Raw genomic sequence first — 26,751 nt, 5'->3', positions numbered from 1 at the left:
TCCTCCATTTTTGTGCTCAGTGACTGCAGCTTTGTCTGTACATCTCGAATAATTATTTTTCCCACCTGTTCTGCCAATGTTTGAATACTCTGAAAAATCCTCCTATTCCGTTCTTGCCAGACATTGTAAATAAAGCCATTTAGAATTAATTTTAGTGCATCTTGTTTGTAGCCTCGTCCTGATGAAGATTGCATCACCCACTCTACTTCTAACTCCCAAGTTGCTGCTCTCGATCTATTATATCCTGCGAATTTGATAATATACATCCACACAAACTGTGAGTATGTACATTCAAAAAACAGGTGAGTCTCTGTCTCTCGTCCATTCCCACAAATCACGCAAGTATCATCTTGCACTTGGTTCCACTCCTTCATCCTGACTAGCGTCTTGAGTCCTTGTTTGAATGTCAGCCATGCTATGAACGAGTGACGCGGTATTCTGTTCGGGAACCAAACAATTTTCTTCCAAGTTATTTCAGATTTGCTATCTCTGATCATTTCATATGTATCTTTCAAGTTGAAATCCCCTTTTTGTGAGGCAGTCCATAGTATACGATCGTCTCCTCTACCTGGTTTGATTTCGCCTTCCATTCTCATAACAATGTCTTCCATGTGTCTGCGAATATGCCAAGGAGTGCTCCATTTCCCATTTTCGACCAAATTCGCAACTGGGGCATTGAGATTACATGTTGAATCATATAGAAGTGACAGTGGAAAGTGTTCTTTGAGTATACCCATGGGATGCCACGGTTCCAACCAGAATTTTGTGTCTAATCCATTTCCGATTTGGTGTCGCACAATCAGCTTGGCTTCTTTTCTGTTCTTCAATATGTTTCGCCATACCCAACTACAATCATTCGGTATCTTTAGCTGCCAGAAATTCTTCTCCTTTATCAAGTTCCTTTTAATCCATTGTACCCACATATTATCCTTTCCACTTACCAGATTCCAAATATGCTTCAAGTTTGCTGCAGTGTTTGCTGTTCTGAGGCATCGAATTCCAAGTCCACCTTCTTCATAAGGGACACACATGTTCTCCCAGCTAATGAGAGCATGGGACGTTTTCATTAATTATATTTATTTTTTCAATTAATAATAAAGCTTAATATTATCTCATTTGTCTGACAGTGAAACTTATTGGGAAATTGCAAGATGGAACTGTGTTTCTGAAGATGATGAGCTATTTGAGTTCAAGATGGATGAAGGTAATTTTTCACGTCGCTGGATTTGGCATGCTTTCTTTGTTATCATGATTAAACTTGATACTGAAGTGTAGTCTTTACATTTTGCAGAGCAAGTTATTGATGGACTTGATAGAGCTGTCATGACAATGAAGAAAGGGGAGGTTGCAGAGTCGACTATTGCTCTAGAATATGGTTTCGGTTCATCTGAATCCAAGCAAGAAATGGTTGTTGTTCCCCCTAATTCCACATTATACTATGAAGTTGAGCTCGAATCCTTTGTCAAGGTAGCTTCAGTGAGAATTCTCTTTGTATGGCTCTTGCATTGTGCTTGGTATGAGTGAGTTTAATCATTAGCTATCATTAGGAGAGAGAATCGCGGGACATGAACACTCCTGAGAAAATTGAAGCCGCTGGTAAGAAAGAGGAAGGAAATGTAGCATTCATAGCTGGAAAATATGCTAAGGCTTCACAAAGATATGAAAAGGTAAGAGAGTTTTTAGTAGGAACGAATGATTTTAGAGATGGTTTCTTTGTATTGCAACTGACTGAACATCTTGTTGTAATCAGGCTGGAGAATTTATTGAGTATAACACCAACTTCAGTGAAGAGGAAAACAAAAAGTTCAAGGTTCTGAAGGTAAGCTGCAGTCTGAATAATGCACCTTTTCTTCTTCTTTTTTATGTTTTATAAATGTTGGGAAATTGATTTCACTGTAAGGGGTATTTGCAATGCGGAAGAAAAAGGGTTTTTCTTTCTATGGAAACTGTTAATGTTGAAGTTCATTGTTACTGTTTGTATAGCTACATTGTTGATAACTTGTAGTTGTAGTTAGAGAAACAATGGGATTTGTTTCTTATATATGGAAAACCATTTGCACTGCAGATCATTTGATCATACTCTACCTCAAAATGCTGCGAATATCGTTTACTAAACAAGTAGCAGGTAGTAATCCATTCTGGATACTTTGACACCAAATGCCAATGTGCCTAGTTATTTATCTAACTGTAATGTAGATATTTTGCAAAATGTTGTTTTCATTCATAACTAGTTCTGAGAATTTTCCTAATATTTTGTAATGCGATGGCAAACTAAACTGTGTCTGGCACTCTATGCTATGTAAATGCTCAAGTTACAAATAAATTATGAACTTCGTATGCTATTTTTTTTTACCAACAATAAGTTTCTAAGTGGTTATTGCAATTCGATTCGAATCCAATTTTATAGTGGGCATCTTAACATTTTTGTTTTATCAACTCATGCTGTAATTTGTTCTATGATTTTTTTGTGTCCAGATACATGTATTCGATCTGGAGCTATCTCAGGATCTGGATCAGGATGCTGGGGCTTTAAGCACACATATGAAGGATGCTTTTGGAACGTCATAGAAGAGCTCTTCGAAGGGAAGCTTTTAGAGGGAACTGTTGATCCAGGGAACCCAGCAATTCTTGTTATCACTTATCAGTACATCTGCTATAAGATCGTTGGAGCTTCTCAGGTTCCCTTGCATTCATAATGTCCAAGTTATTATGATTTATAGATTAAGAACATTCACGATTTTCTTTTCCCTACAAATAGTTGAAAAGTTTCATTTATTGATCTCTGCTAGATGACATCACCAAAACTACCAAAGCCTATTCGCTAGTGATGATTTATTTGCTAGTGATGGGCTTGAAAATTGGAATCTCTTGTCTAACATTCGAATGTAGTTGGTTGGGAGTTGTACGTCGGTTGTCATAGGGGTGTAACCTTAATTAAGGAGTTCTTTAGAACGGGCACTAGGACTTGGGATGTCGGTTTGCACCATGTTAGTGAGATTCTCTCTCACATTTGTATCCTTGTTGCATCCTAATTAATAAATTTTACTTACAAAAGAAAATCTTTCCTAGATCAATCTATTATCAGATCTTGATGGCAATAGGGCTTTCCATTAGAAGTGATAAAATTCAGTAATGTATCACATTCGTTTCTGTTGTTTGGTGTAGGCTAACTGATGGTACCCGAAGTAATCAGTGAAAAGATCTTAATCAAAGTCCAAATTAGCTAAATAAATTAAGTTAATCGTCTAATTGTTTTAAATAGATTAAGGAAACCATAAGAGGGGCCTCAGATTGGCTATGACAAGTGAATGAGTGATTGAGCATACTTACTGCATCATATGATTTATATGTCAACAAAATCGACTCCAAATTTTGGATCTTCTAAAGACTTGCGTCAATGCTCTGAGCACCTGCTACACCTCCATCTTGTAATGTGTGACTTAGTGTTAAATTTTATGTCCAGGATTAAAAAGTTAATTGACGTGGATGCTTTGGGGCTTTCGAGGCTATCAGTGATTGTGATGGACATGCACACAGATGCAAAAGGCTATTCATTGCTTGCTCTTCTGCAAGTCAGGTATAGCTATGGAACTCTATAGATTTAAAAAAAATCCGAGCCTTGGTTTTTTTGTGTTGTTAATTCTGCTTGACATCCATCAAAACTTTTTGTATTAAAATCCTCACTGTATAGACTTTATTGTTGTTTCCTTTGGCAGTGAAGAGTTTTGGGACTTGTATAAAAGCCATTTTCACCAGCTAAAGGTCCAGGGAGATCTACGCATCTGTCTCTACGGCCCAATATCTTGTGCGTGTGACAAAAAGAGTGCAGTAACTCATGATGAGTAACTACCGTTTATGAAGCCAAGGTATTGAACAATCTGTTGTACTAGTATACTGCTGAAGATTCATTGCACCTCAGTTCGTTTATGAAAAATTAAAGTCGGCAGGGTTCTCTACTTATTTTTGTCGGTTTTGTATAGTGCACATCTAATAGCTATTCATGAATCTTTGTACCACAAATCAAAGGTCAACTACTTCTGCCATTGAGCACATAGTATATAAATTACTTTTGCCATTGACCACATCTATATTTGCTTGAGTTTTAACATTTTATAATATATAGGACCGGATGTGTAAATTGAGTGTCTCCAGCATAACGTTTTTAGCTCTGAAGTAACTGATAAACAAACACATACTGGTCTGGCGGCAAATCAACCAATTCTCATCTAAATCCATGTACTGAATGCTCAAACCACCACGTGCAAAAAATTAAACTCATCAAATCATAGATGCAAATATCATAAGACATTGCATCTTATTCATCTGAGTCGATTTTTTAATTTGTGAGAAAATTTAAAATAATACATTCAAGATTTTGTTTGTCCCAAAAATAAGGGTCTTATAAAATTTAGTACGAGTGAGAGTATACCCATTACTACTACAAGTTGCAATAAAGGGAAAACCGTTTTGATGGAAATCAAGCCAAAAAGGAAGAAGGTTCTAAAATATGTTGGTAGCCTGCAACACCACAGGCGAAGATCAACGTTAGATGTTTCCAAACAAGAGTTGCTTCTGATTGTGAACGGATCTCTTCATTCTGAAAGAAGTTTAGACTCAGTAACTCATAAGAGTTTTGACTGTCAGCCTAAATGCAATAGATGAAGAGGATTATCCAGGTATATACTAGAGGATTAACAAAAGAAGAAGACACAGCTTGAACCAAAAACGGTTATTGAAACAATTTAAGTCGCATGCAGATTCATAGATAAGCATTCAAGCATAGAGGCACAGGATCGACTCTCTTCAAGACACAGTAGAAGAAGTGGGTTCTCAATATCTTGTTCTGGTAGTGGCCCTTCAAACACTTTAGTTTATTAATTATGAGAAACTGATCAGTCTGAGCAGCAATCTTAACAGGGTTATAATAATAAAGACAATTACAGATTCCGAAGAACTAAACAAATGCGCACGAGGAGGATTGAAACATATTTTTACATATACACATATAAACATGGAGTTTCATTGCAGTTTTTTCCTCTAGCAATGGCCAATGGAGTATATGGCACAACGAACATTGAATTGTATAATTACTTTTTAATTTCACAGCAATACAATTTGAACTTCATTGTTAAGCAACAGCAAGCTTCTTGCAAACAAAACTAAGGGCAAGCAAGCATTATCTCGAAATCGGTGCTTCTCTTCGTTCGTCGCTATTGTATATGAGAAGTATGTAATCCTTTTCTGGGCAGCTCTTATTTTCTGCTAAATACAAGTCTAAGCTTCAAGCTTCTCCCGAACGTTCACTGGACGTGGATTCCTTACTCCCATAGTTCCAAAGATGTCTCAGCTCTCCCCTAATGGAACCCAGTATAACAACCACCCCTGGACCGAAAATCAGGAAAATAAATTATAGATCAAGATAAAAAAAAAATGTAGTCTGTAATCGAAAACAACTTCAAATGGCATCTAGCATTTCATTACCTAAAGTACATGGAACAAGGTAGAGGAGTGCAGGTTGGCCATGCCCATCCATCAAGTATAGACCAAGATATGTAAGGAAGAGACCTGCATGCAATAGGTGGAAAAAACCCTCTGTTAATAAATGCACAAACGGATATATAAAGAAATACAGAGAAAAGGAAACTGAAAGCGCATTTTGAGATTATTGTACTCGGAATGAGAAAGAGGACGGGTGGAAATTATTTCAGAAACAGATTTTCAAGAATTCTGCTGAATTGAGACTCACCAAGTCCATAACCAATCACCAACCACAGAAAGTATCCATTGAAGATGCCCTTCTTACTTTTTCTGTCATATCTGCATAAACCAAGTGAACCCATAAAACATACAAACAGTGAAACAATAGAGCACTATACATACTTTCATTTCTATTTATAATATAATGCTTCATCCTTATATTCCTCAGCTAGAGAGACTTATAGCAACTATAGAGCACTTAATAGCTATTGTGAGCATTTCAAACTTTTGTTCTTTACCAAGAAACAAAAATTAGTTTAGTTAAGAGGGGGGTCAAAAAAAAATGACCACATAGCATAATAGCTATATAAATCTTTTAGTTTCTCCACAAATTTCCTTATTTGTTGTACGTAAGCACTTCTCCTTCAACCAAAGGACTTCTTCAATAGTTTCATAGTACCATCCGACAACTTTCGAGGATTACAATTAATTCTTTCATCAATTTATGGAACAAAATAGTTCTCTTTTACTATCTACTGATTTATTTGCTCTGTTATACTTTCCCATCATTCTCTAGGTTATCGAACATCCATAACAAGTTTCCTAGTAAAATACTACATGAAATAGTACCTGAAAGCAAATGAGATAAGTAAACCAGGAAGAGAATATCTCCAAATCCTATCATATCGTAACCGCCCCAAGGATCAAAAAATCGAGGGATTCTCAATAACATAGGAATGGCTTCTCCACCACTATTATCACCACAAGCAACCTATAAGTTAAAGAGGTGTCAAAATGAGATTTTGCTTGAAATTCGTACATCATAGTTCTCAACATGAACATTCCGCATTTTACATCATTTGATGAAGTCATTAACTGATGAACTGTGAAACTATAATACTAGATCCAAGAGGATTTCTATGTAAAAAATTCCTACGTTCATAATACTTTCCATTATTATCATCCATCTTAATGATAACTATATCTATTTTGACATTTTCTAATTTTCCTTGGAAATCCTGGAATACATAGGAAGTAAAATCCTCGCCAGGTGGAAAGCTCCAAATTTCACTCTTTCTTGAAATCCAAACCTATACCCCTACATCCTCTTGCAACAGGCGACTCTCTTTTTAGCACACGATTACAATAGATGAGAAGGTTACAGGTGGGGGGTTTGGAACTCTACACCCTGATGTAGGAGAGCTGTTCCCATAGGTTACCAGAGAAGAACCGATGAGCTCAGTAAACCAACCCTCCATAGTCAACACCCAAGGGCTAACATCTAAGACTGGGCAAAAACCCAAACATGACATATGAGGACAAACTAGTTGATATGCCTGACGAGGGACACATTAGAAAAGAAAATTACTACTTAGTCCTCCTCTATTGAAGACCCAAGACCTTAATAGGTCGAGCCATCTCAATTCTTAAGAGAAAGCAACCTCAAGAAAGAAAGAATACAGTGATTATTAACAAACAGAAAATTCACGAGTTTGTAAAGAGAGAAACATGTCAGTCCTTTCTTTACCTTGATATTTGGCAGTCGAGCCGTTTGCAGAACTGTGATCATCAAACAGATACCCTATCAACATAAAGTTAAACAACTAAGTAAAACATAGTGGAATGGTCAAGAATTGTAAATCAATTCAGTACAAAACAATAGTGTCAGAATACCATCCAACATCTAAAGAAACCCTTTCCCACAATTCCACCATCCAAATTTTTTATAAGTGGCCCTCTTTCACTAAAAATGAAAATATTGCTAAAAGGCTTCAAGAGCTATATACAATTTATGAGGAATCTGCCAATCTGATAGAGTTGTGATGGTCTGAATGTTCTGGTCCAAAACTAGGAGAATCCTTTATCAAAAGTGTTGTATTTAAGTTGCAATTTGAAGCTTGATACTGCTCATCTCTATTTCATGCAACCATTTGTATTCATAAAGATAGCATAAAACACAAGTATGAGATGAAGTATGAAATACACAAGAAATTCTGGAAAAATTTATACCTGGGAACCACCAATGCAAAAGAGTACGATTAGAATCCAAATGAACCATGACGACATGAAAAAATACAGTAGCAACAGAAAAGTGGAAGACACTACGACAAAAAGTACACACCCTTTACACTGATATCTATAAACTCTTCATCAGAATCATTTTTGACTGCATCAGAAGCAGAATCCTGGACAACAGATAAAAGGCTGTAATTAAGTTCTTCATCTAATATTTATAACATTAAGTATGCAAACAAATGTACTCGATGTCTCATATCACTCTGGTCTTAATAAAAGGATTACAAATAGCTCACTGTACCAAAAGATCCAAATCAAGTTTTCCAAATGATATGACATTATCATTAAGTATTATTTATTTATTTTTTTTGGAGTGGTACCAATTATTATGTACATACTAAACTACAATTATAACTTAATTCTCTTAAGAACATATCCTGCTAAAATTAAATGTCCGACGCATGTGCCCAACAGCTACCTGAATCACTCTAAATTTACCACATACTCTGCAAATTCGAGAACAAACCTTTTCGGACAGTTGATCATATGGCTCTACATGCTGCTCACATAATATTACCTCCGACCAAACAGATGCACAAACAATTGTCTCCACAGCCATGAGCCATAAGAAGATCACGGAATAATCCACAACAGGACGACTTGGAGAGTACAATAAAAACTCCACTGCATTGGGAAAAAAACATGGTTAGCGAAATCTTATTTATTGAAGATCTACAAAGAGATGTCAAGAGTATGTGTATGACTTGAAGGGGAAGCAATGGTGTGGGCATAGTATCTAGGTTCATTAAAGAATGCCAGAATTTGTGTGCAGTATAAAAGAAGTGGTTCACATTTTGTAATGTTGATTTCCAAACGATATATGATGTATATTGTCATTCACATTCAATTAATGCCATTAAGAACTTGGTCACACAAACACATTTGTTGGTGGTGTACACCAGTTTGATCAACTGAAAGCAAAAACTTTAAAACTCTAAAACCACAGGCATTGCGGTGCATTAATGTCAGGCCCTCATATATCAAATTAGTTACACTCACTTTATTTACTTTTAACCTCTTCATCTTTTTAATTTTGGCTTGACATAAATGCTCACATAAGGAACTTCTTACCCAACATCTCAACATGTCAGACACATTGTCTACACGAATACGTAGTGACTCAACAACCAACTGGTCCGAGCAATAACAGGATTTAGGACATCATACTTAGCAGTAAAACAGTTAACACTAATAACTATAATCCAAGACAATAAACCCAATAACATTCCAATCAAAGGAAGAATACCAATTCATCCTGCCTCAAAAATCACTCACTTCTCAACAAGAATACCAATTCATCCTACCAATTCATCCTGAGCGTCCTGGCTGATTTGGACCTTGCTGAGATTGATATTAAAAAGGCGTTGGAAATTGATCCCAACAACAGGTATGTATTATGCCTTTTTCATTGTACCGGCTAATTCATTGATGTCCAATGTCTATTGACTGAATGTATGTTGGGGTGGAATCTTTGTTGAAACAGGGACGTAAAGCTTGAGTACAAAGTCTTGAAGGAAAAAATGAAGGAGTACAATAAGAAGGACGCTCAGTTTTATGGCAACATATTTGCCAAGATGAGCAAATTAGAAACACTTGATACTAATGTAAGTTGCTGACCTTCAATGAAAAATTGTGAGGGCTACTTTTCTTTGGTTTAAGTTGATTGTTCTACTGACGAATATTATCTATCCGCAGAAAGCAGCAGCATAGGCAGCAGAGCTCAAGCGTTGACAGTGAGGTGTGATGGACAACTGTGTTCAGTTCGTTGGATGCCTTTTGTTTGTCGTCTTAGTAGTTAGAGTCGCAATATTTCTTAATCTTTGCAGTTGGTAGGGTTACGGTCTGGAGTTTAGAGAGTCTTTGTAAAACTCTTATGATTATTGATAAAAGGATATTTATGTCACATATTTCTGATTATTGATGAAAAGGATATTTGCTCATTACGTATTTCTGATTATTCATGAATGGGTAATTCATATTTTCCTATGCTTTACTTGCTCCTCTCTGCTCAAGGGGTGGAGTCTTGAAATTTAGTGTCTTCTGCTTGGTTTTTCCTTTGAAACCAGATGTCATTTGTTAGGGTTTTATGTACTGCAATGCAATGCAATGCTCAGATGTGAAATTTGTGACATGATGAATCCCGTTAGATGGAAGATCTTGATTATGATTATTGAGGTAGAATGACGAAGGTGATACCTCAGAATTCTGACTATCCTAAAATGGGCCCAAATCATGTGGAACATTTTCCAGTAGGTTGCCAAGATTTTTGAGGGATCACACTATCACAGTTACAGTCGGAATGCTTGTACCTTCCAGGGAAATTGCTTAGTTGGCATTAAAACTAATCTGCATACAAAATATATGGACACTATTTCTGTTTGGCAGGTGTGGCGTTATTGTGTCATCTTATTTCATCTTCCATGGTATAATGTCGACCGATTGAAACCAAAACATATGCTGCAAAAGGAACGACTGTAAAATATAGCTCCTTCAAACTTTCCTAAATAATATTTCCTCGGTGAATTGCTGATTCCAATATTGCTATCCGAGAGAGTTTCAAGTAAAGTTGCAAGCACATTCTTTCAGCACGCATTAAAAAACCAAGTGGAAACAATGTCTCTCCTGGTTTGTGAAAAGTGTAGCAACTCAATCAAACACGAGGCACAACCTAAAAACTCCTAATTCATGCAAACAGATGGATTCAACAAAATAAAACATTTACTCTTGACTAATGACAGAGTATCTAAAGACATGTATGCGCCTGCTCTTGGTGGAATGATGCTATTAATTGGGATTCGACTGTCCGTGGATGATTTCACTTGTAGTTAAGAGGTGAGATTTTTTCTTTCCAAAATACCATTTAAGGAAGACACACGATTCAACTTCTAGTGTTGCGGTATAAGCTATGCCTATAAAAGTATAGGAACTGATGCATTGTATTGTCGTGATCTTGTAAGGGTTGCAAGAGAAATCATTGAGCAAGCAACTGGAAATAATCCACTAAGGTTTGTGCGATTAAAGCGTCTGGGTTTGGAGAAAACAGGAAAGCCGGTATGCAGGATCTTGCCGTTCTTGTTGGGGGTCAAGTGAGTTAAACTTTTGCAGTTCTGTACATTTTAATTCCCATTTGTTCCTTAAAATTATGAACAGTTGAAAAGATTCTCCCTACTTTTGGGTTGCAGCTCATAACTGAAGAACTTGGTATGGACCTAGAGAAGGTAGAACTGGAGATGCTAGGCACATGTAAAAAGGTTTGTATCCAAACCCCAGCTATGTGCTTCAGTAGTCTGTAGGATATTATCTATTTGGGTGATACGGTTTACAAGATTACAAGAAACTCATTGTTTTCGATGCTGAATATTGATAAACTAGTTCCAGTGACTTATTCCCTTTTTATGTTTGATCTTTCTACAATTCATTGTCTCACTGATCTTGCTGTGCAACTTATGGCATTTTCTTCTCTTAAAAACTTCTAATTGTAATGAGTTGTGTGTTCTTTGGTTGATGTGAATGGAGTCAATGGACTGTATTAGGAAAAGGACTAATTTTAGAAAAGTAGGATGGGAAAAGTAACAAGTCAAAAGCCAAGTAGGAAAAGACATAAAGGAAACAAAAATGAAACTAAAACACAAAGCATGTATGGATTGAGTTGTCGACAAGCGCTAGGGAAGCTCTCTTGTCCCATGGCATCTACTTGCCACCTTAATTCTTGACTAAAGTGCCTTCTGAGTGACTTTTGATTTGATCTCTGTAGTCCAGACGTGTTTTTCTCAAGGAATTTCTTTTCTTAATAACATTCTTGGAGCTATATCAATAATCTTCTATCCTGTTCCACAACAGAACAAAAGTAACTAAGCTACTTGGTCAGTTGAATTCTATACTGTGAGTCTGTGACTTGTTAGATGCATAAAAATGAACTCCTGAACAAGGTTGTAGAGAGTTTTCGAAGTTACTCATTTGGATGTAATTACCTGTTGCTGTCGTTCTCTTACATCATTGGCAATTCTCTCATCAGAGCATTCCCAGTGCACATGGGTGCCATTAGGACATAGTGACCAACAAAACAGTCCCAATGCAGAAGGTAGCTCTGTTTTTGGACGAATTCTTTCATTCTGTTTGAGCATTTTAATACAAAATCCCACCAATCAATTTGCATTTTAAATAAAGAAAGAAAAATTGCAAAGAGTGTTGGACGGATTCTTTCATTCTGTGCGGGAAGTTTAAGTTTTGTAAACTTGGTAGCTTTCTTGGTAAATAGAGCTACCAAGTTCAGAGCTACCCTTGCATTGGGACACTCTTTTTTGCCCACCTAGGCAGTAGAGTTACTCACCTCGTAAGGCTACCTTGCATTGGGAATGCTCTCAGTGGGAGTTCTCCACATCTAGCAAAAGATGTCTTCTGTCTATCATCTTCTATTGGTGTTTGTGCCATTTATCCTTTATAATCGAACAAATCAATCTAATGACAATATGTAGGTAACAATCTCAAAAGATGAAACAGTTGTTCTTGATGGGGCAGGTGACAAGAAAGCCATCGAAGAAAGATGTGAGCTGGTATGTTGCATTTCATCACTCAATGTCAACGTGAGACCTATAGTAGCCTTTATAGTTGATTTTGTTGTCTTTGTGATGACAGCTTAGGTCTACAATTGAATTAAGCACTTCTGAATATGACCAAGAGCGCTACAAGAAAGGCTGGCAAAGCTTTCTGGTGGTGTTGCAGTTTTAAACGTATAGTTCCCTCTTCCTGGTCAATGATATACTTAATTTCCATTCATTCAGATGATATCAGATTCATGATGCTTGCAAGTCCATAAGAACTGACTTTCAGTTGTGCTAACTATTTTGCAGATTGGTGGAGCTAGCGAAGCTGAAGTTGGTGAAAAGAAGGATAGGGTTACTGATGCTCTAAATGCAACTAAGGCAGCTGTTGAAGACGGTATTGTGCCAGGTAATTTTTAATTATTTCTCTGTTTTCCATAGTTTGTTTCTACAGTACAGTGAGATCCTTAAAGATTTTTTTTTCCAGGTGGTGGTGTTGCTCTTCTTTATGCATCAAGGGAGCTGGACAAGCTGCAGACAGCCAATTTTGACCAGAAAATTGAGGTTCAGATAATCCAGAATGCTCTGAAGGTAAATACTAAACACTGCCATATTTCTGTTGCAATTTGTTTCTCAAGTTTTGTTTAAAAAGGAAGACTTTGTGTTGGCTCAGTTTTCTAGCCAGCATAAGGAGATACTTGATCATGATACTCATACACTATCAATTCGTAATCCCAGTGTATTGGTATCTGTGATTATACCCATGCTTTGTAACGTGCTAACGTAAATGTTCTTCCAACTTTAATATGTCAAAACCTTCTTGAAGTGTCCATATTCATTATGTAATCGTTCTTGGACCCCACTGGGATATGTCAGTTGTGTTACATGAAGGGTTGTGTACGATTGTGATCATACTTAGCTGATTCTTAAATTGCAATCACTGTACAAAAGATGCCAAGTGAAGTTCGCTGTCACGTTTATTTGTCGTGCCTGATTACTGCTGTTTACTCTATACATGACTTTTTTTGGGGGAATTTTTTTCTTCAGACCCCTGTGCATACGATCGCTTCCAATGCTGGTGTGGAAGGGGCTGGAATTGTTGATCCTTTGAAAGTAATAAGAACCGCATTGGTGGATGCTGCTAGGTAATTTTAATCCATTCTGTAAAATGCTGATTCTCTTCAGTTACATTTTCGAATTTTCCTCTTGATTCATAGATTATAGTTGGTTCCTTCTTTTCGATTGGTTGACTGAGTTTTTTATTTCTTTTTGTACAGTGTGTCATCTTTGATGACCACAACTGAGGCTGTTGTAGTTGAGCTTCCAAAGGAAGAGAACAGCAGTGAAGAGAACAGCAGTGCTTCAGCAATGGGTGGTGGTATGGGTGGCATGGGAGGCATGGATTATTGAAGGTGCTCGTGGACCTGACATGTATCCCTCTCTTTTGATGAGTGACATTAAATTGGAGAGAGCATTGAAAATCAATCGAGTCATTTTTTCGATTTAATTTTGATATTCCAATATGATTTGATAAATCTCTGCTTTGGAAAAAATGTTTCTTCCCTTGTCATGTCAAGAGGCAGGATGTATTCATAGTGAGAGTACTAGCTCATGGGGACGTTTGTTCTATAATAGTTGGTTGTTTCACCTCCGTTGATTTACTACTCATTGATTCTCAGATTTGAGGCAAAATTTTACTGAACATATAATAAGTAAATGTTAAAAAAGGTTTTTGTTCACTAGGCCACTCTGTAACATGTTTATTAGATTTGGAATTGATAATGAAAATAAGGTTGAGCTCGTTTGCAAGCCAAAACAATGTGGGTTTGAGCTAAACAAGATTGATTTGCAAGTAGTTAATGGGCTACATCACCCTCAAAACTTGAAAGAAGGGATGCAAAATTAGTGAGAACTTAGCTGGTGTGTCTACAGTGAGAATTTTACTTGTATTTTGCAGCTTTTCGGAAGGAACTTTGGGTAGAGGCACCATTCTTCAAAGTAATTTGGAATTTTATACATAACTCAATTGCTGTTCAGCTTAATACTAGATTTGATCATTTGATGACATGGTTGTCCACAATCTTTTAAAATGAATTGGCGTCGCGTTAACAGATGCTCTGGGCTGCTATAACTTTCGTGGTCTTTCGTTTCGCAGAGAAGTTTTCTCGTGTGCAAACATAATGCTGTACTGCTGCACATTTACTTCAGACAAGAATGAGCAAAAATGTCGGACTAATCGTGTATTTAGGATACTTCCAGCGTTCTCCTATATCTGTGGTTTAGTAAAATGATACTCCGACAAAGAAAGAGAAGTTCGTAAAATTTAAACAGGTATAACCAACTCGAAGCAATATGCAGACAGTTTAGCACTATAAGCTTTGCCTATATTGCTAGAGCAGTCACAAAGCAAAATTATGCATTTTTTACCCAACTTGTTCACGGGATACCACAAGGGCAACTATAGACGATTGTACTACACGTCTATTTGCTGAATTGCTGCTCGCATTTTCTGTATGTTCCTTCGGTGTTTCTGTTGTGCTAGGATATTATACATTTGCTCACCACGTTCTCGTGGCTCACAAAATCACAAGTTATTATACATTTGCTCACCACGTTCTCATGGCTGGATTCTGAAAAAAGATTCTTTGTGATCTATCACATATAAGTTGCAACAATGTATTAATAATGTAGAGAAAATTTTTTCTCACGGTCGAGGCGCCAGCGCCAGAGTGAAGCGACTTCTACTACTCCGATGTTTTAAGCGCCAAAGAAAGCAAGCCAGCGCTCATGGTTTTAATTACCGGTGGCCCACGCCAGAGTAGTATACCAGCCGTCTCTTTTTTATGGGCCTCGCCACAAGAATCGCGATTTTTGTTTTTGGTATAAAACAAAATCAGTTTTGGAAAACCTAACTTTTCCAAAACCAAGAAAGAGAGTGATTACAAGAGAACAATTCTTTGTGAGTTGAGTGTTCATTCTTTGTGAGTGAATTGAGAGAGACTTGTAATCTGTTACTCTCGGACATCTATTAAAGCTTGGAACTTCGCAAGTGGATGTAGGCAAATTCGTCGAACCACGCGATATATCTCGCTTGTGGTTTGTTCTTCTTTACATTGATTGTTTTATTTCATATGCTTGTTATTTGATATTGAGAAGTGTTGGGATATTGCCTGGAGGGTGTTGAAGTCTTGTCTATTGAGAAAGATCAATCTTTGTGTAGGATTGATCCGTTTGGTGTGGGTAACGTTGTTTCCGCAGTTAATTATTCACAACAATTGGTATCAGAGCGTAGGTATACGACCTAGGATTTTGAGTTTAGTACTAAAAATTTGTGTAGACAAGGTGTTCGATTAAATTCCGAGGTGAAATTGTTTCTTTTGGGTTATTGTGTGTAACTTGAAAGATGGCTCCCAAGATGTCAAACGCAAGGTTTGAAGTAGAGAAGTTTAATGGGAAGAATAACTTTGGGATTTGGCAAGTCCAAGTAAAGGACATCCTTATCCAACAAGGTTTGCACAAGGCCTTGAAGGGGATTAAATCTAAGGCGGCGAGTATGAGCAATGATGATTGGGAAGAGTTCGATCTTCAGGCTTGTTCATCAATCCGGTTATGTCTTGCTAATGAGGTCATGTATAGTGTGATGGGAGAAAATACCGCGCCGGTATTTGGCTCAAACTAGAGTCTATGTATATGACAAAAGAGCATGATCGAACAAGATGTACCTTAAGAAACGCCTTTATCGGTACATGATGGTCGATGGTTCAACGATGCAAGAGAATCGTTAGTGAGTTCCGTCGGCGCCTAGCGGATTATTTGAATGTTGGTATGAAGATGGATGATGAGGATCAAGCGGCATGTTTGATATTCTCCTTGCCGAGAAAGTTATGAGCATCTAATGACTACATTCATGAAACGAGAAGTCGTCCGATCTTGATGAAGTTCGAGTGCACTTCTTTCTTATGAGTTGATGAAGAAGACACGTGTAGAGAATAGCATTGATGCAAGTCGGGGGCTAGTGGCAAGAGGAAATTAGATGCAACGTAATTATTCAAGTAATGATAATTCTAGGTTCAAGTCAAAGAAGCCTTTAAAACATGTACAAAGGCTACAATTGCAATGAAAAGGACATTACGCAAAGTAATTGTCCTCACCAAGAAAGAGAACAAGAGAGATGGTCGGAAGAAAGGTAAGGCAAAATTTGAGGCAAATTATGCTTCAGGGCTCTGAAGGGATGAGTTCATCTACGCGTGTGTCCACACAAGACTATATGACCGAGAGGTGGATTCTTGATTCGGATGTTCCTATCATATGTGCCCGAATAGAAAGTGGTTTACTTCTTATGAGAGCATTGATGGTGGTTCCGCTTTAATGGGTAATGACGTTGCTTGTAAGGCGGTAGGAATTGAACTATACGGGTCCAAGATGTATGATGGTGTAGTGAGGACTCTAACCGATGTGAGACATGTTCCCGAGCTAAAGAAAAGTCTTATTTCTCTTGGTACCTTGGATTCCAAAGGCCACAAGTTTGTGGCGAAGGTGGAGTCCTAAATATTGTTCATGGCTCTTCGGTTGTTATGAAGGGTCAAAAATATGGAACCTTGTATACTCGGATTGGTAATGCGGTGATAAGCGATGTAGCGATGGGTGCATGTAGTAATGATTCCGAGTGCACTAAGATGTGGCATATCGCGCTTAGGGCATATGAGTGAAAAGGGTTTGTCCGAGTTATGCAAGCGAGGGTTCTTGAAGAACTTGAAGAAGCCAAGTATGGGGTTCTCGTGAGCATTCGGCCTATGGGAAGCAATCTCGAGAGTCAAGTTCAAGTCAAGCAAGCACATGACAACAGGGCATCCTTGATTATGTGCATACAGATGTTTGGGGACCCTCCGTGGTGGCTTCCAAGGGAGGTAACCGCTATTATGTCTCATTCATTGATGATCATACTCGCTATGTGTGGGTGTATATGATGAAATCGAAAGATGAAGTGTTTGAGACATTTAAGAAGTGGAAGGCAAGGGGTTGAGAATCGCATGATATAGGAAGGTAAAGACATTACTGGTCCGACAATGGTAATTGAGTATACCTATGGACCTTTCCAAGAGTTCTTGCGCAGGAATTGCCGACAATCGACAAATGAGGGCACGCCACGCCAGAATGGAATGGCGAGAGGATGAATAGAACTTTGCTTGAAAGAGCAAGATGTTTATTGTCTAATGCCGCCTAGGCAAAGAGTATTAGGCGATCAAAGTCCATGGCATGTTACCCGTCATAATAGGTCACCAAGCATACCGACTATAGATTGCGGGACACCTTATGAGGTGTGGTCGTAACCCACCGATTATAGTATCTTGCGAGTGTTTGGATCGACGACTTACTACCATGTGAGGGGACGACAAGCTAGATCCTAGAGCTAAGAAGGCCATATTCTTAGGCCAAAATGGGGTAAGGGATACGATTGTGGTGTCTAGAAGCCCACAAGTTCCCGGGTCAGAGATGTTACTTTTGATGAGACTTAAGTGTTATCTTCGCAGTTCTAAGGAAGTCAAGGCGTAATGGTGAAGTCTATAGAAGTTCAAGCTCCGAAGCTTGAGTTGTCCGACGCAGCCAGATGACCGGTTAGATCATGATGAGGTACCAAATCATGGAACCACACAGCCAAACAGGAAGAAGAGCAAGAGCATCCGCGAACTTGTAGTGGGCCGACCCTAGGCCACGAGACAAAGTTAAAGAAGTGCACAAGTATGGGCACGAAGCCGGTGAAACACTATGGTCGGTGGATTTAGTGGCATATGCACCGAATATCGAAGATGATGAGCGGATAGCTTCAAGGAAGCCGTTAGAGATGCTCATTACGAGATTGGTTGGTAGCTATGCAAGCGAGATGGAATCTCTTGATAAAAATCACACATGGGACCTAGTTTTATTGCCAAAGGGCAAAAGGACTATCGGCAAGAAATGGGTGTTGTTCGAAGAAAGAGGTCCTTCCCGAACCGACAAAGATCTTGGGTACAAGGCAAAAGTGGTAGCAAAGGGTTTTTCACGAAGGAAGGAGTTGACTACAATGAGGTATTTTCCGGTGGTCAAACATACGTCCATTCGTGTGTTATTAAGTTTAGTTGCTCACTTCAACCGGGGAGTTAGAGCAACTTGATGTGAAAAACCTTTCTTGCATGGGGACTTGGAAGAAGAGATCTATATGAGACAACCTGAAGGGTTTGTCGTTCTTGAAAAAGAAGATTATGTATGCAAATTGAATCGGTCAATTTATCATGGGTTAAAGCAATCGCCTGAGCAATGGTACAAAGCGCTTTGACACATTCATGATGCAACATGAGTACACCCGGGCGGTATGACTAGCGTGTCTACTTTAGAAGGCTTCGTGGTAATGACTTCATCTATCTCCCCGCTTTATGTGGATGACATGCTTATTGCTTCCAAAAGCATGGTGGAGATAGACAAGTTGAAATCTCAACTTAGCTCGAGTTTGAGATGAAAGACTTAGGTGGAGCCAAGATATGGGCATGGAGATTGACAGAGATAGGAAGAAGCGACGGATAGTTGTATCTCGGAAAAATACATTTAAAGTAATTTCTCGATTTGGTATGGAGAATGCAAAGTCGGTTTCTACCCTTTAGTTGGGCATTTTAGGCTTTCAAGTTCTCTCCCCTAGTTCGGTGGAGGAACAAAAGCATATGGCTAATGTTCCTTATGCAAGTGCCGCGGGGAGTTTGATGTATGCTATGGTGTGCACACCCGGACATTTCCACAGGCGATTAGTGTTGTGGCGGTATATATGGCAAATCACGGAAGCGCGAGATTGGGAGGCGATGAAATGGGTACTAAGGTACTTGAAGGGGTACTTTGGATGTGGGATTAGCTTATGGTGGAGGCACTTGTTATGTCGGTGGGTTTGTGGATTCCGATTATGCGGTGATCTAGATAGATAGACGATCGACTACCGGTTATGTGTTTATGATGCATGGTGCACCGGTTAGTTGGAGGTCTATGCTACAGTTCCACTGATTGCTCTATCTACTACCGAGGCGCAGTATATATGGCGATGGCGAGGCAAAGAAAGAGGCACTATGGCTTCGAGGTCTTCTAGATGATTTGGGTATTGAAAGCGAAACGTTGTTGCTTTGGTATTGTGATAGTCGAGTTATTCATTTGGCGAAGAACCAAGTTCATCATGGTCGGACCAAGCATATTGATGTCCGATATCACTTTATACGGGATGTCGTTGAGGATGGTGATGTAGCACTTGAGAAAGTAGACACCCATGACAACCCCTGGCGATATCTTGACGAAAGTTGTCACCGAGTTAAGTTCCAACACCGTTTGGACTTGCTCCAAATCCTACATGTTTGAAAGAGCCCCGTAATGGGCATAGCCCTTCGAGGCAGGTTATTCTGCGAAGTCTTCCTTGGCGGAGGTGTTCCTACCGGATGTGATCTTCTTTGGATGTGTTCGGCTTGGTTTTATGTGTTAAAACCTCACCGAGGTGGAGAATGTAGAAAAATTTCGTTTCTCACGGTCGAGAAGCGGCCAGAGCTGAAAAAGCGACTTCGCTCACTACTCCAGATGTTTTTTAGCCCAGCTCAAAGAAAAGCGCGCCAGCTCATGGCTTTTAATACAGGCGCCAGCCTTCGAGTAGGCCAGAGCGCCGCCAGCCGTGTCTTTTTATGGCCTCGCTTCAAGAATCCGCGATTTTTGGTTTTGGTATAAAAACAAAATCAGTTTTTGGAAAACCTAACTTTTCCAAAACCAAGAAAGAGAGAGTGATTACAAGAGAACAATTCTTTGTGAGTTGAGTGTTCATTCTTTGTGAGTGAATTGAGAGAGACTTGTAACTGTTACTCGGGACATCTATTAAAGCTTGGAACTCGCAGATGTGGATGTAGGCAAATTCGTCGAACCACCGATATATCTCGCCTTGTGGTTTGTTCTTCTTTACATTGATTGTTTTATTTCATATGCTTGTTATTTGATATTGAGAAGTGTTGGGATATTGCCTGGAGGGTGTTGAAGTCTTGTCTATTGAGAAAGATCAATCTTTGTGTAGGATTGATCCGTTTGGTGTGGGTAACGTTGTTTCCGCAGTTAATTATTCACAACAAATAACTTGTGATTTTGTGAATGATTCGAGCGAACAAAACATTTCATAATCAAGGGAATAGACCATTGAGATGTTGGAGTAAACCATGATAATTCATATTATCAGTAAATCTGGCTGGCTAGCACGGAGTGTTTTTTTCTCGGTTAATATCTGAAATACGTCTTTCCATTTTTTATATCTAACTAGATTTAGTAATTTGCAAGATGCACCGTACCATTGCTTAAGGTCATTTTTATTATAAAAAATATAGTATCCTCAATTTGATTTTTATCCTCCATGAATTGGCATGTGACTTTTCAAAACAAAAGCCATTGGATTCCTCCACAACAAAAAGTATTCAAAGTCCCCACATGCATGTTGCAACTTCCAACCTAACATCAATAATTCATTTGGCTTAAAATAATTCATTTGGTTGTGGTATTGACTTAAAAAACTCTCCTTGATTAGTCTTCCTTTTCCCATTAGTCTTCACGCTCTAAAATTTACCAGATAATTCTTCTCTTCTTTGTTGATTGAAAAAAAAAGAAGAAACATGGCTGAAGCAATAGTTTCTGCTGTCATAGACCAGTTGGCCTCAGTCATTCGAAATGAAGTTGAACAGGAGGTGCGGTTAGTGGTTGGCGTTAAGTAAAGAAGTAAAAAAAACGAGACTAAGCCGACTCGATCAAAGCAAAGCTTTGAAGATGCTTGAAAAGAAGGAAATACATGAAAATGCAAGAAAGATTTGGTTGGAAGATCTCAAAGATGTGATGTATGATGCATGATGTATTGGGCCGAATGGAACACAAGGATTCTCATCTCACGAAAGTAGAGGGATTTACTGCTGACGGCTCTCACGCTAAGCCAACAAGATGTGTTCCTACTTGTTATCTCCGTGTGCTTGCTTGAAACATGGTAGTGCACGCTATGATATTGCTCATAGGATTAAAGACATAAGAGAAAGACTTGCTTGAGGTTGCTCTCACCAACAAGGACCAACTACACCTCCTTCCGAAATCATAGTCACGCTGAACCTCAACAACCTCCACAATTCACTAGCTCTGTTGTGGATGTATCGAGGTATTCGGCTGGATCTTGACAAACAAAATATACTAAGCGGTGTTATGTGAGACTAGTCAACAAGAAACTTCGTGTCCGTATCCCTATCTTGTCAATAGTTGAACCCGGCGGGTTCGGTAAAGACAACTCTTGGCAGCTAGTATATAACGAAGGAACTATAGGATCCACCTATGAGCTGAAAAATATGGGTTTGTGTCTCTGAACCTTTTGATCTTGAAAGGGTTGCAAGAGAAATCATTGAACAAGCTATCGGAGGGAAGCCACCAAATGTGGTCAGGTGGGAACTTTTACATCGATTTTGTGCAACTCAAGAAAGGGAAAGCGGTTTTGCTCGTGCTAGATGATGTTTGACCGAAGATTCCGGTCCTTGGGAGCCATTGAAGCTATCTCTCAATGGTGGTGAGCGAGGAAGCAAAATCATCGTCACCACACGTACGAGGCGCTCGCGACAATGATCGGTTCAATTTATATACACAAAGCTTGCACAATTGTCCGACGATGGCTGTTGGGATTTATTCAAACATATAGCTTTTTGGGGGAAGAACACAACAAGAGCAGAAAGATTGAAGGGAATTGGACAAGAAATCGCAAAGAAATGCAAAGGTGTTCCACTAGCTGTCAAGACATTAGCAAGTCTAATGCGATTCAAACGAGCAAAAGAAGATTGGGCTGATGTATTAAAAAGTGACGTTTGGGAAACACAAGAAAAAGGTTTTTTACCTGCTCTTCTGTTGAGCTATCACGCTTTGCCGTCGGTTTTGAAACAATGCTTTATGTAATCGTGGCAATCTTTCCGAAAGACCACAATATGGAGAAGGATCACCAGGTGAAGCTATGGATGGCTCAAGGTTATCTCGGCTCATGGGAACAAGAGAGCTAGAGAGGGTTGGTGTAGAGTATTTTGATGCTCTGGCGATGCGATCATTCTTCCAAGATTTTGAGAAAGACAATGATGGAAACATTTTCGATGCAAGATGCATGATCTCGCATACGACTTTGTTGAAGTTCCTCACAAAAGCCGATTGCTCTGTTTTGGTGAATAATGAGAAAATTATCGACTACAAGATTCGCCATTTGACAGCTTGATGATGTAGAGAATCCATCTATCTATGAAGCGAAGAAGTTACGCACGCTGGTAGCCAAATTGTCCAAGTCGGTACCTTCTGCATTACACCAGTTGACATGTCTTAGGACCTTAGACTTGAGTGGTGACCTTGAAGTACTTCCAAGTGAAGTGAGTAGATTATTACATCTTCGGTACCTTGATTTGTCTAAGAATAAAAGACTGAGGGAATTGCCTGAGACAGTGAGAAGTCTAGTTAATTTGCAAACACTGAAGCTTAACAGGTGTACAAGTCTTTGCAAACTGCCAGAAGGAATTGGGGAGCTTTCTAACCTAAGACATCTGGAAGTTGAAGGCACAGAGAATCTAATTTATTATCCTAGAGGAGGCATTGAGAGATTGAGTCAGCTTCGAACATTAAGTAAGTTTGTTGTGAGTGATGGAAGCAGCAAAGGGTCCGTGATTGGGGAACTAGGAAATCTCAATTTTCTAAAAAGAAGCCTATCTATTACGGGGTTAAGGAACGTAAAAAGTGGGAATGAGGCTAAAGAGGCACAATTGCAGAAAAAGGAAAATATTTCAAGCTTGGTGTTGAATTTCGGATATTTTCCAGATATTTTCCACGTCAGCAGCGAAGAGGAGATACGAAGGATGGAAGGTGTTCTTGAAAATCTGGAACCACATAAAGAAAGCTTGGAACGATTGGAAATACGAAACTATGTTGGCTCCACGCTCCCTACTTGGATGAGGATGATGTCCAATATTACATACTTGAAACTTTTTTATTGCCCAAATTTGAAGGTGGAACCGCACTACCTTTTTCCTCCTCGGCTTGAAACTCTGGAATTATGGTTGGATGTAGGTGTTCTTTCAAAATCGTTAATGTCCCTCACCCACAACAACAACCTCAAGACTCTTCAAATCTGGGGTTCTCGGCATTCCTCTCTCCCCCAAGGATTAAACCAACTCACGTCACTTCAACAATTGACTTTTTTGAACTGTCAATCCCTTGATTTCAAGCCAGAGGAGTTGAAACCACTCACCATGCTTCGCAAATTGTACATCTTGGGCTGCCCTATTATTACGAGAAAACGTAGCAGAGAGGATTGGAGCATCTTAACCCACATTCCCACGATTAACATTGATGACGAAAATGTTAAAACCCAGGTATTAAGGGCTGCCCGATTGTTTACACAATTCCTAACATCTTAACCACATTCCTAACATCCGCATTGAAAGATATTAAAAGAAGCAGAAACTGAGTTAGTTCTTGTGGCGGAAAATTAATTTATCATTTTTGATTACACAATTGAACGAAAACATGAAGAAGATTTATTTCAGTATTCATTAATTATATTTATTTTTTCAATTAATAATAAAGCTTAATATTATCTCATTTGTCTGACAGTGAAACTTATTGGGAAATTGCAAGATGGAACTGTGTTTCTGAAGATGATGAGCTATTTGAGTTGAAGATGGATGAAGGTAATTTTTCACGTCGCTGGATTTGGCATGCTTTCTTTGTTATCATGATTAAACTTGATAGATTCAACACCGAGTCTCAGCTACGTATTTCTCCTGAGCCAGACATGCACTTTGATGAAGTTCCTAAAACCCTAAGTACAAATGCTATATCTGATTTTGATGGGAAAAACTTCAGGAATATTTTTTTGTTTTGTTAACATCTTATATTTTGGTCCTAAAGCTTTTCATTCATTTATTTTCCTTTTGCATGTGGATTTTGATGGACTTGATAGAGCTGTCATGACAATGAAGAAAGGGGAGGTTGTAGAGTCGACTATTGCTCTAGAATATGGTTTCGGTTCATCTGAATTCAAGCAAGAATTGGCTGTTGTTACCCCGAATTCAACTATGAAGTTGAGCTTGAATCCTTTGTCAAGGTATCTTCAGTGTGGTTTCTGTTTTGTACGGCTCTTGCATTGTGCTTGGTATGAGTGAGTTCAAAATTTTCCTTTTCTTTCAATAGGAGAGAGAATTGTGGGACATGAACACACCTGAGAAAATTGAAGCCGCTGGTAAGAAGAAAGAGGAAGGAAATGATGCATTCAAAGCTGGAAAATATGCTATGGCGACTGAAAATCTACCTGTGATCAGGCTGGAAAATTTATTGAATATGACACCAACTTCAGTGAAGAGGAAACAAAACAGTCCAAGGTTCTGAAGGTAAGCTGCAATCTGAATAATGCAGCTTGCAAGCTGAAGCTAAAGGACTACAAACAAGCAGAGAAACTATGCACAAAGGTAACTGCGGATTAACTTATGCCTACGACTCAAATCACATCAAACCAAGGGGCCTGAGTATTAATGTTGCGATAATAATTTTGTTGGTGCTAGAACTTGAGAATACGAATGTTAGGGCATTCTATAGACATGCCCAAGCTTACATTCAGCTGGCTAATTTGGACCTTGCTGGGATAGATATTAAGAAGGTGTTGGAAATTGATCCCAACACAAGTATGTATTGTGCCTTTTTATTGTACTGGCCAATTCATTGATGTCCAATGTCTCTTGACAAAATGTATGTTGGGGTGGAATCTTTGTGGAATCAGGGACGTAAAGCTGGAGTATAAAGTCTTGAAGGAGAAAAATGAAGGAGTTCAATAAGAAGGACACTCAGTTATGGCAACATATTTACCAAGACGAGCAAATTAGAATCCCTTGATACTAATGTAAGTTGCTGACCTTTAATAAAAAATTGTGAGTCACTTTTCTTTGGTTTAAGTTGACCGTTCTCCTGACAAATATTATCTATCCGCAGAAAGCAGCAGCGTAGGCAGCAGATCTCAAGCGTTGACAGTGAGGTGTGATATGATGGACAATTGTGTTCATTTCATTGGATGTCTTCTGTTTACAGTTTACTGCATCGTGTGTCTGGTTGATGTCTTAGTAGTTAGAGCCGCAACGTTTCTTAATCTTTGTAGTTGGTAGGGTTACTTTCTTGAGTCTAGAGTCTTTGTAAAACTCTTCTGATTATTGATAAAAGGTTATTTTCGTTACGTATTTTTGATTATTGATGAAAGGATATTACGTATTTCCTTGGCTTTATTAGCTCCCCCCTCTGCTCTAGGGGCGGTGTCTTCAAATTTAGTGTGTTATCTGCTTGGTTTTTTTCCCTTTGAAACCAGATTTCATTTGTTAGGTACGTACTTAAATTTATATGTATTGCAATGCTCTGATGTGAAATTTGTGTCATGATGAAGCCCGTTAGATGGATGGTCTTGATTCTTGAGGAAGTAAGAATGACCGAGGTGATACCTCAGAATTCTAACTACTCAAAAAATGGTTTGCATTCTCAGATTCTCTTTCAGTGCACAACTGATTAGTCTTCAAGGCACAAGTCATAACTTTGTAAGACAGCTGTCTGATGTGGAATGTTTTCCAATAGGTCGCCCAGATTTTTGAGGGATTACAGTTACAGTCAGAATGTGTGTAACTTCCCGGGCAGGTTGCGTTGTTGGCATTGAAACTTATGTGCATACCGAACATATGGACACTTCAGAGTACTGTAGCGGGTGGTACTAATTCCCCAGATTTTTGGCAGATATGGCGCAATTGTGCCATCTTACATTGTTTTCCTTTGGTTCTTTCTGTTGAAGGATTACCACTTGCAATGGCCCCGAAGATGGAAGTGTGGTATGTTTACATCGGGTGTTGGATAAAATCTCAGGAGGAACGAGTGCAAAATATACTCCCTGTGCCACAGATGACCCAACCCAACCATGCATTCCAACTTTGATTGGAAATATTTTAGTGGTGAAAACACCTACTATTATCTCAAGTGATATCCTGTTCTTGCTAAAAGAACCTGAGAAAATACCATATTTTAACTTTCAACTAGGGCCAAAAGTACTTCTTCAGGCAACTGTTGATAAAAGTTCCTGAAGCCTGGTGTATCAAGTTGCACCGTGCAAATACTAGTGAATATAACTGACCATAATAATTGGACTAGTGGAAAACACAAGGCCTTAAAATAATTCACAAGATTTATGTGGTTAACCCAATTTCTCAACTTTTGATTGCTTTCTTCCATTGTCATTGAGTTTCATCACACACTCTTCACATTGTTACCATATTTCCCTAAAATATATTTCCTCGGTGAATCTGAATTGCTGATTTCCGATTCCATAAGTAATTATTTGGACCCCAAAATTGGACTAGACACAACACAACACAACAAC

At 38.7% G+C, this 26,751-nt stretch overlaps 1 protein-coding gene and 2 pseudogenes across 7 annotated transcripts in view; 2 read left to right on the top strand and 1 right to left on the bottom strand.

Annotated features, from left to right (window-relative positions):
• The window catches only part of LOC147506775 (peptidyl-prolyl cis-trans isomerase FKBP65-like), a 29,205-nt gene extending 3,636 nt beyond the window's left edge, over positions 1-25,569 (top strand). Inside the window, exons 2-12 of one of the 5 annotated variants that reach the window (XR_015193921.1) lie at positions 1,128-1,204; positions 1,292-1,467; positions 1,548-1,667; positions 1,751-1,819; positions 2,066-2,125; positions 23,961-24,037; positions 24,310-24,453; positions 24,540-24,814; positions 24,908-25,027; positions 25,123-25,242; positions 25,332-25,569. Coding sequence is in view for 1 of the 5 variants with exons in the window: in XM_086558832.1 (XP_086414958.1) it covers positions 1,128-1,204; positions 1,292-1,467; positions 1,548-1,667; positions 1,751-1,819; positions 2,476-2,568 (535 nt within the window). In the remaining 4 variants the exon portion in view is untranslated. Of the gene's footprint in view, positions 1-1,127; positions 1,205-1,291; positions 1,468-1,547; positions 1,668-1,750; positions 1,820-2,065; positions 2,126-2,475; positions 2,680-3,463; positions 3,578-3,716; positions 4,083-23,960; positions 24,038-24,309; positions 24,454-24,539; positions 24,815-24,907; positions 25,028-25,122; positions 25,243-25,331 lie in introns of those variants that run through there. The other 4 variants (XR_015193922.1, XR_015193918.1, XR_015193920.1 and 1 more) reach the window with 4 other exon arrangements.
• LOC147506777 (signal peptide peptidase-like 3) lies at positions 4,899-7,779 on the bottom strand (annotated as a pseudogene). Its single transcript, XR_015193910.1, has 6 exons — positions 7,708-7,779; positions 7,226-7,279; positions 6,328-6,469; positions 5,747-5,817; positions 5,482-5,565; positions 4,899-5,382 (listed from the first exon to the last, which is right to left on the bottom strand). The product of XR_015193910.1 is annotated as a signal peptide peptidase-like 3 (transcript).
• LOC147506776 (chaperonin CPN60-2, mitochondrial-like) lies at positions 10,386-14,054 on the top strand (annotated as a pseudogene). Its single transcript, XR_015193915.1, has 9 exons — positions 10,386-10,605; positions 10,731-10,859; positions 10,956-11,024; positions 12,249-12,326; positions 12,409-12,503; positions 12,624-12,723; positions 12,802-12,905; positions 13,362-13,459; positions 13,592-14,054. The product of XR_015193915.1 is annotated as a chaperonin CPN60-2, mitochondrial-like (transcript).
• Positions 25,570-26,751: the final 1,182 nt, after the last annotated feature.

Source organism: Coptis chinensis, chromosome 4, assembly GCF_015680905.1.
Source record: "Coptis chinensis isolate HL-2020 chromosome 4, ASM1568090v1, whole genome shotgun sequence".
In the NCBI taxonomy this organism is placed as follows: Eukaryota; Viridiplantae; Streptophyta; class Magnoliopsida; order Ranunculales; family Ranunculaceae; genus Coptis; species Coptis chinensis.
The sequence above is the reverse complement of the archived record's forward strand: the minus strand, read 5'-3'. Positions and strand labels throughout refer to the sequence as shown.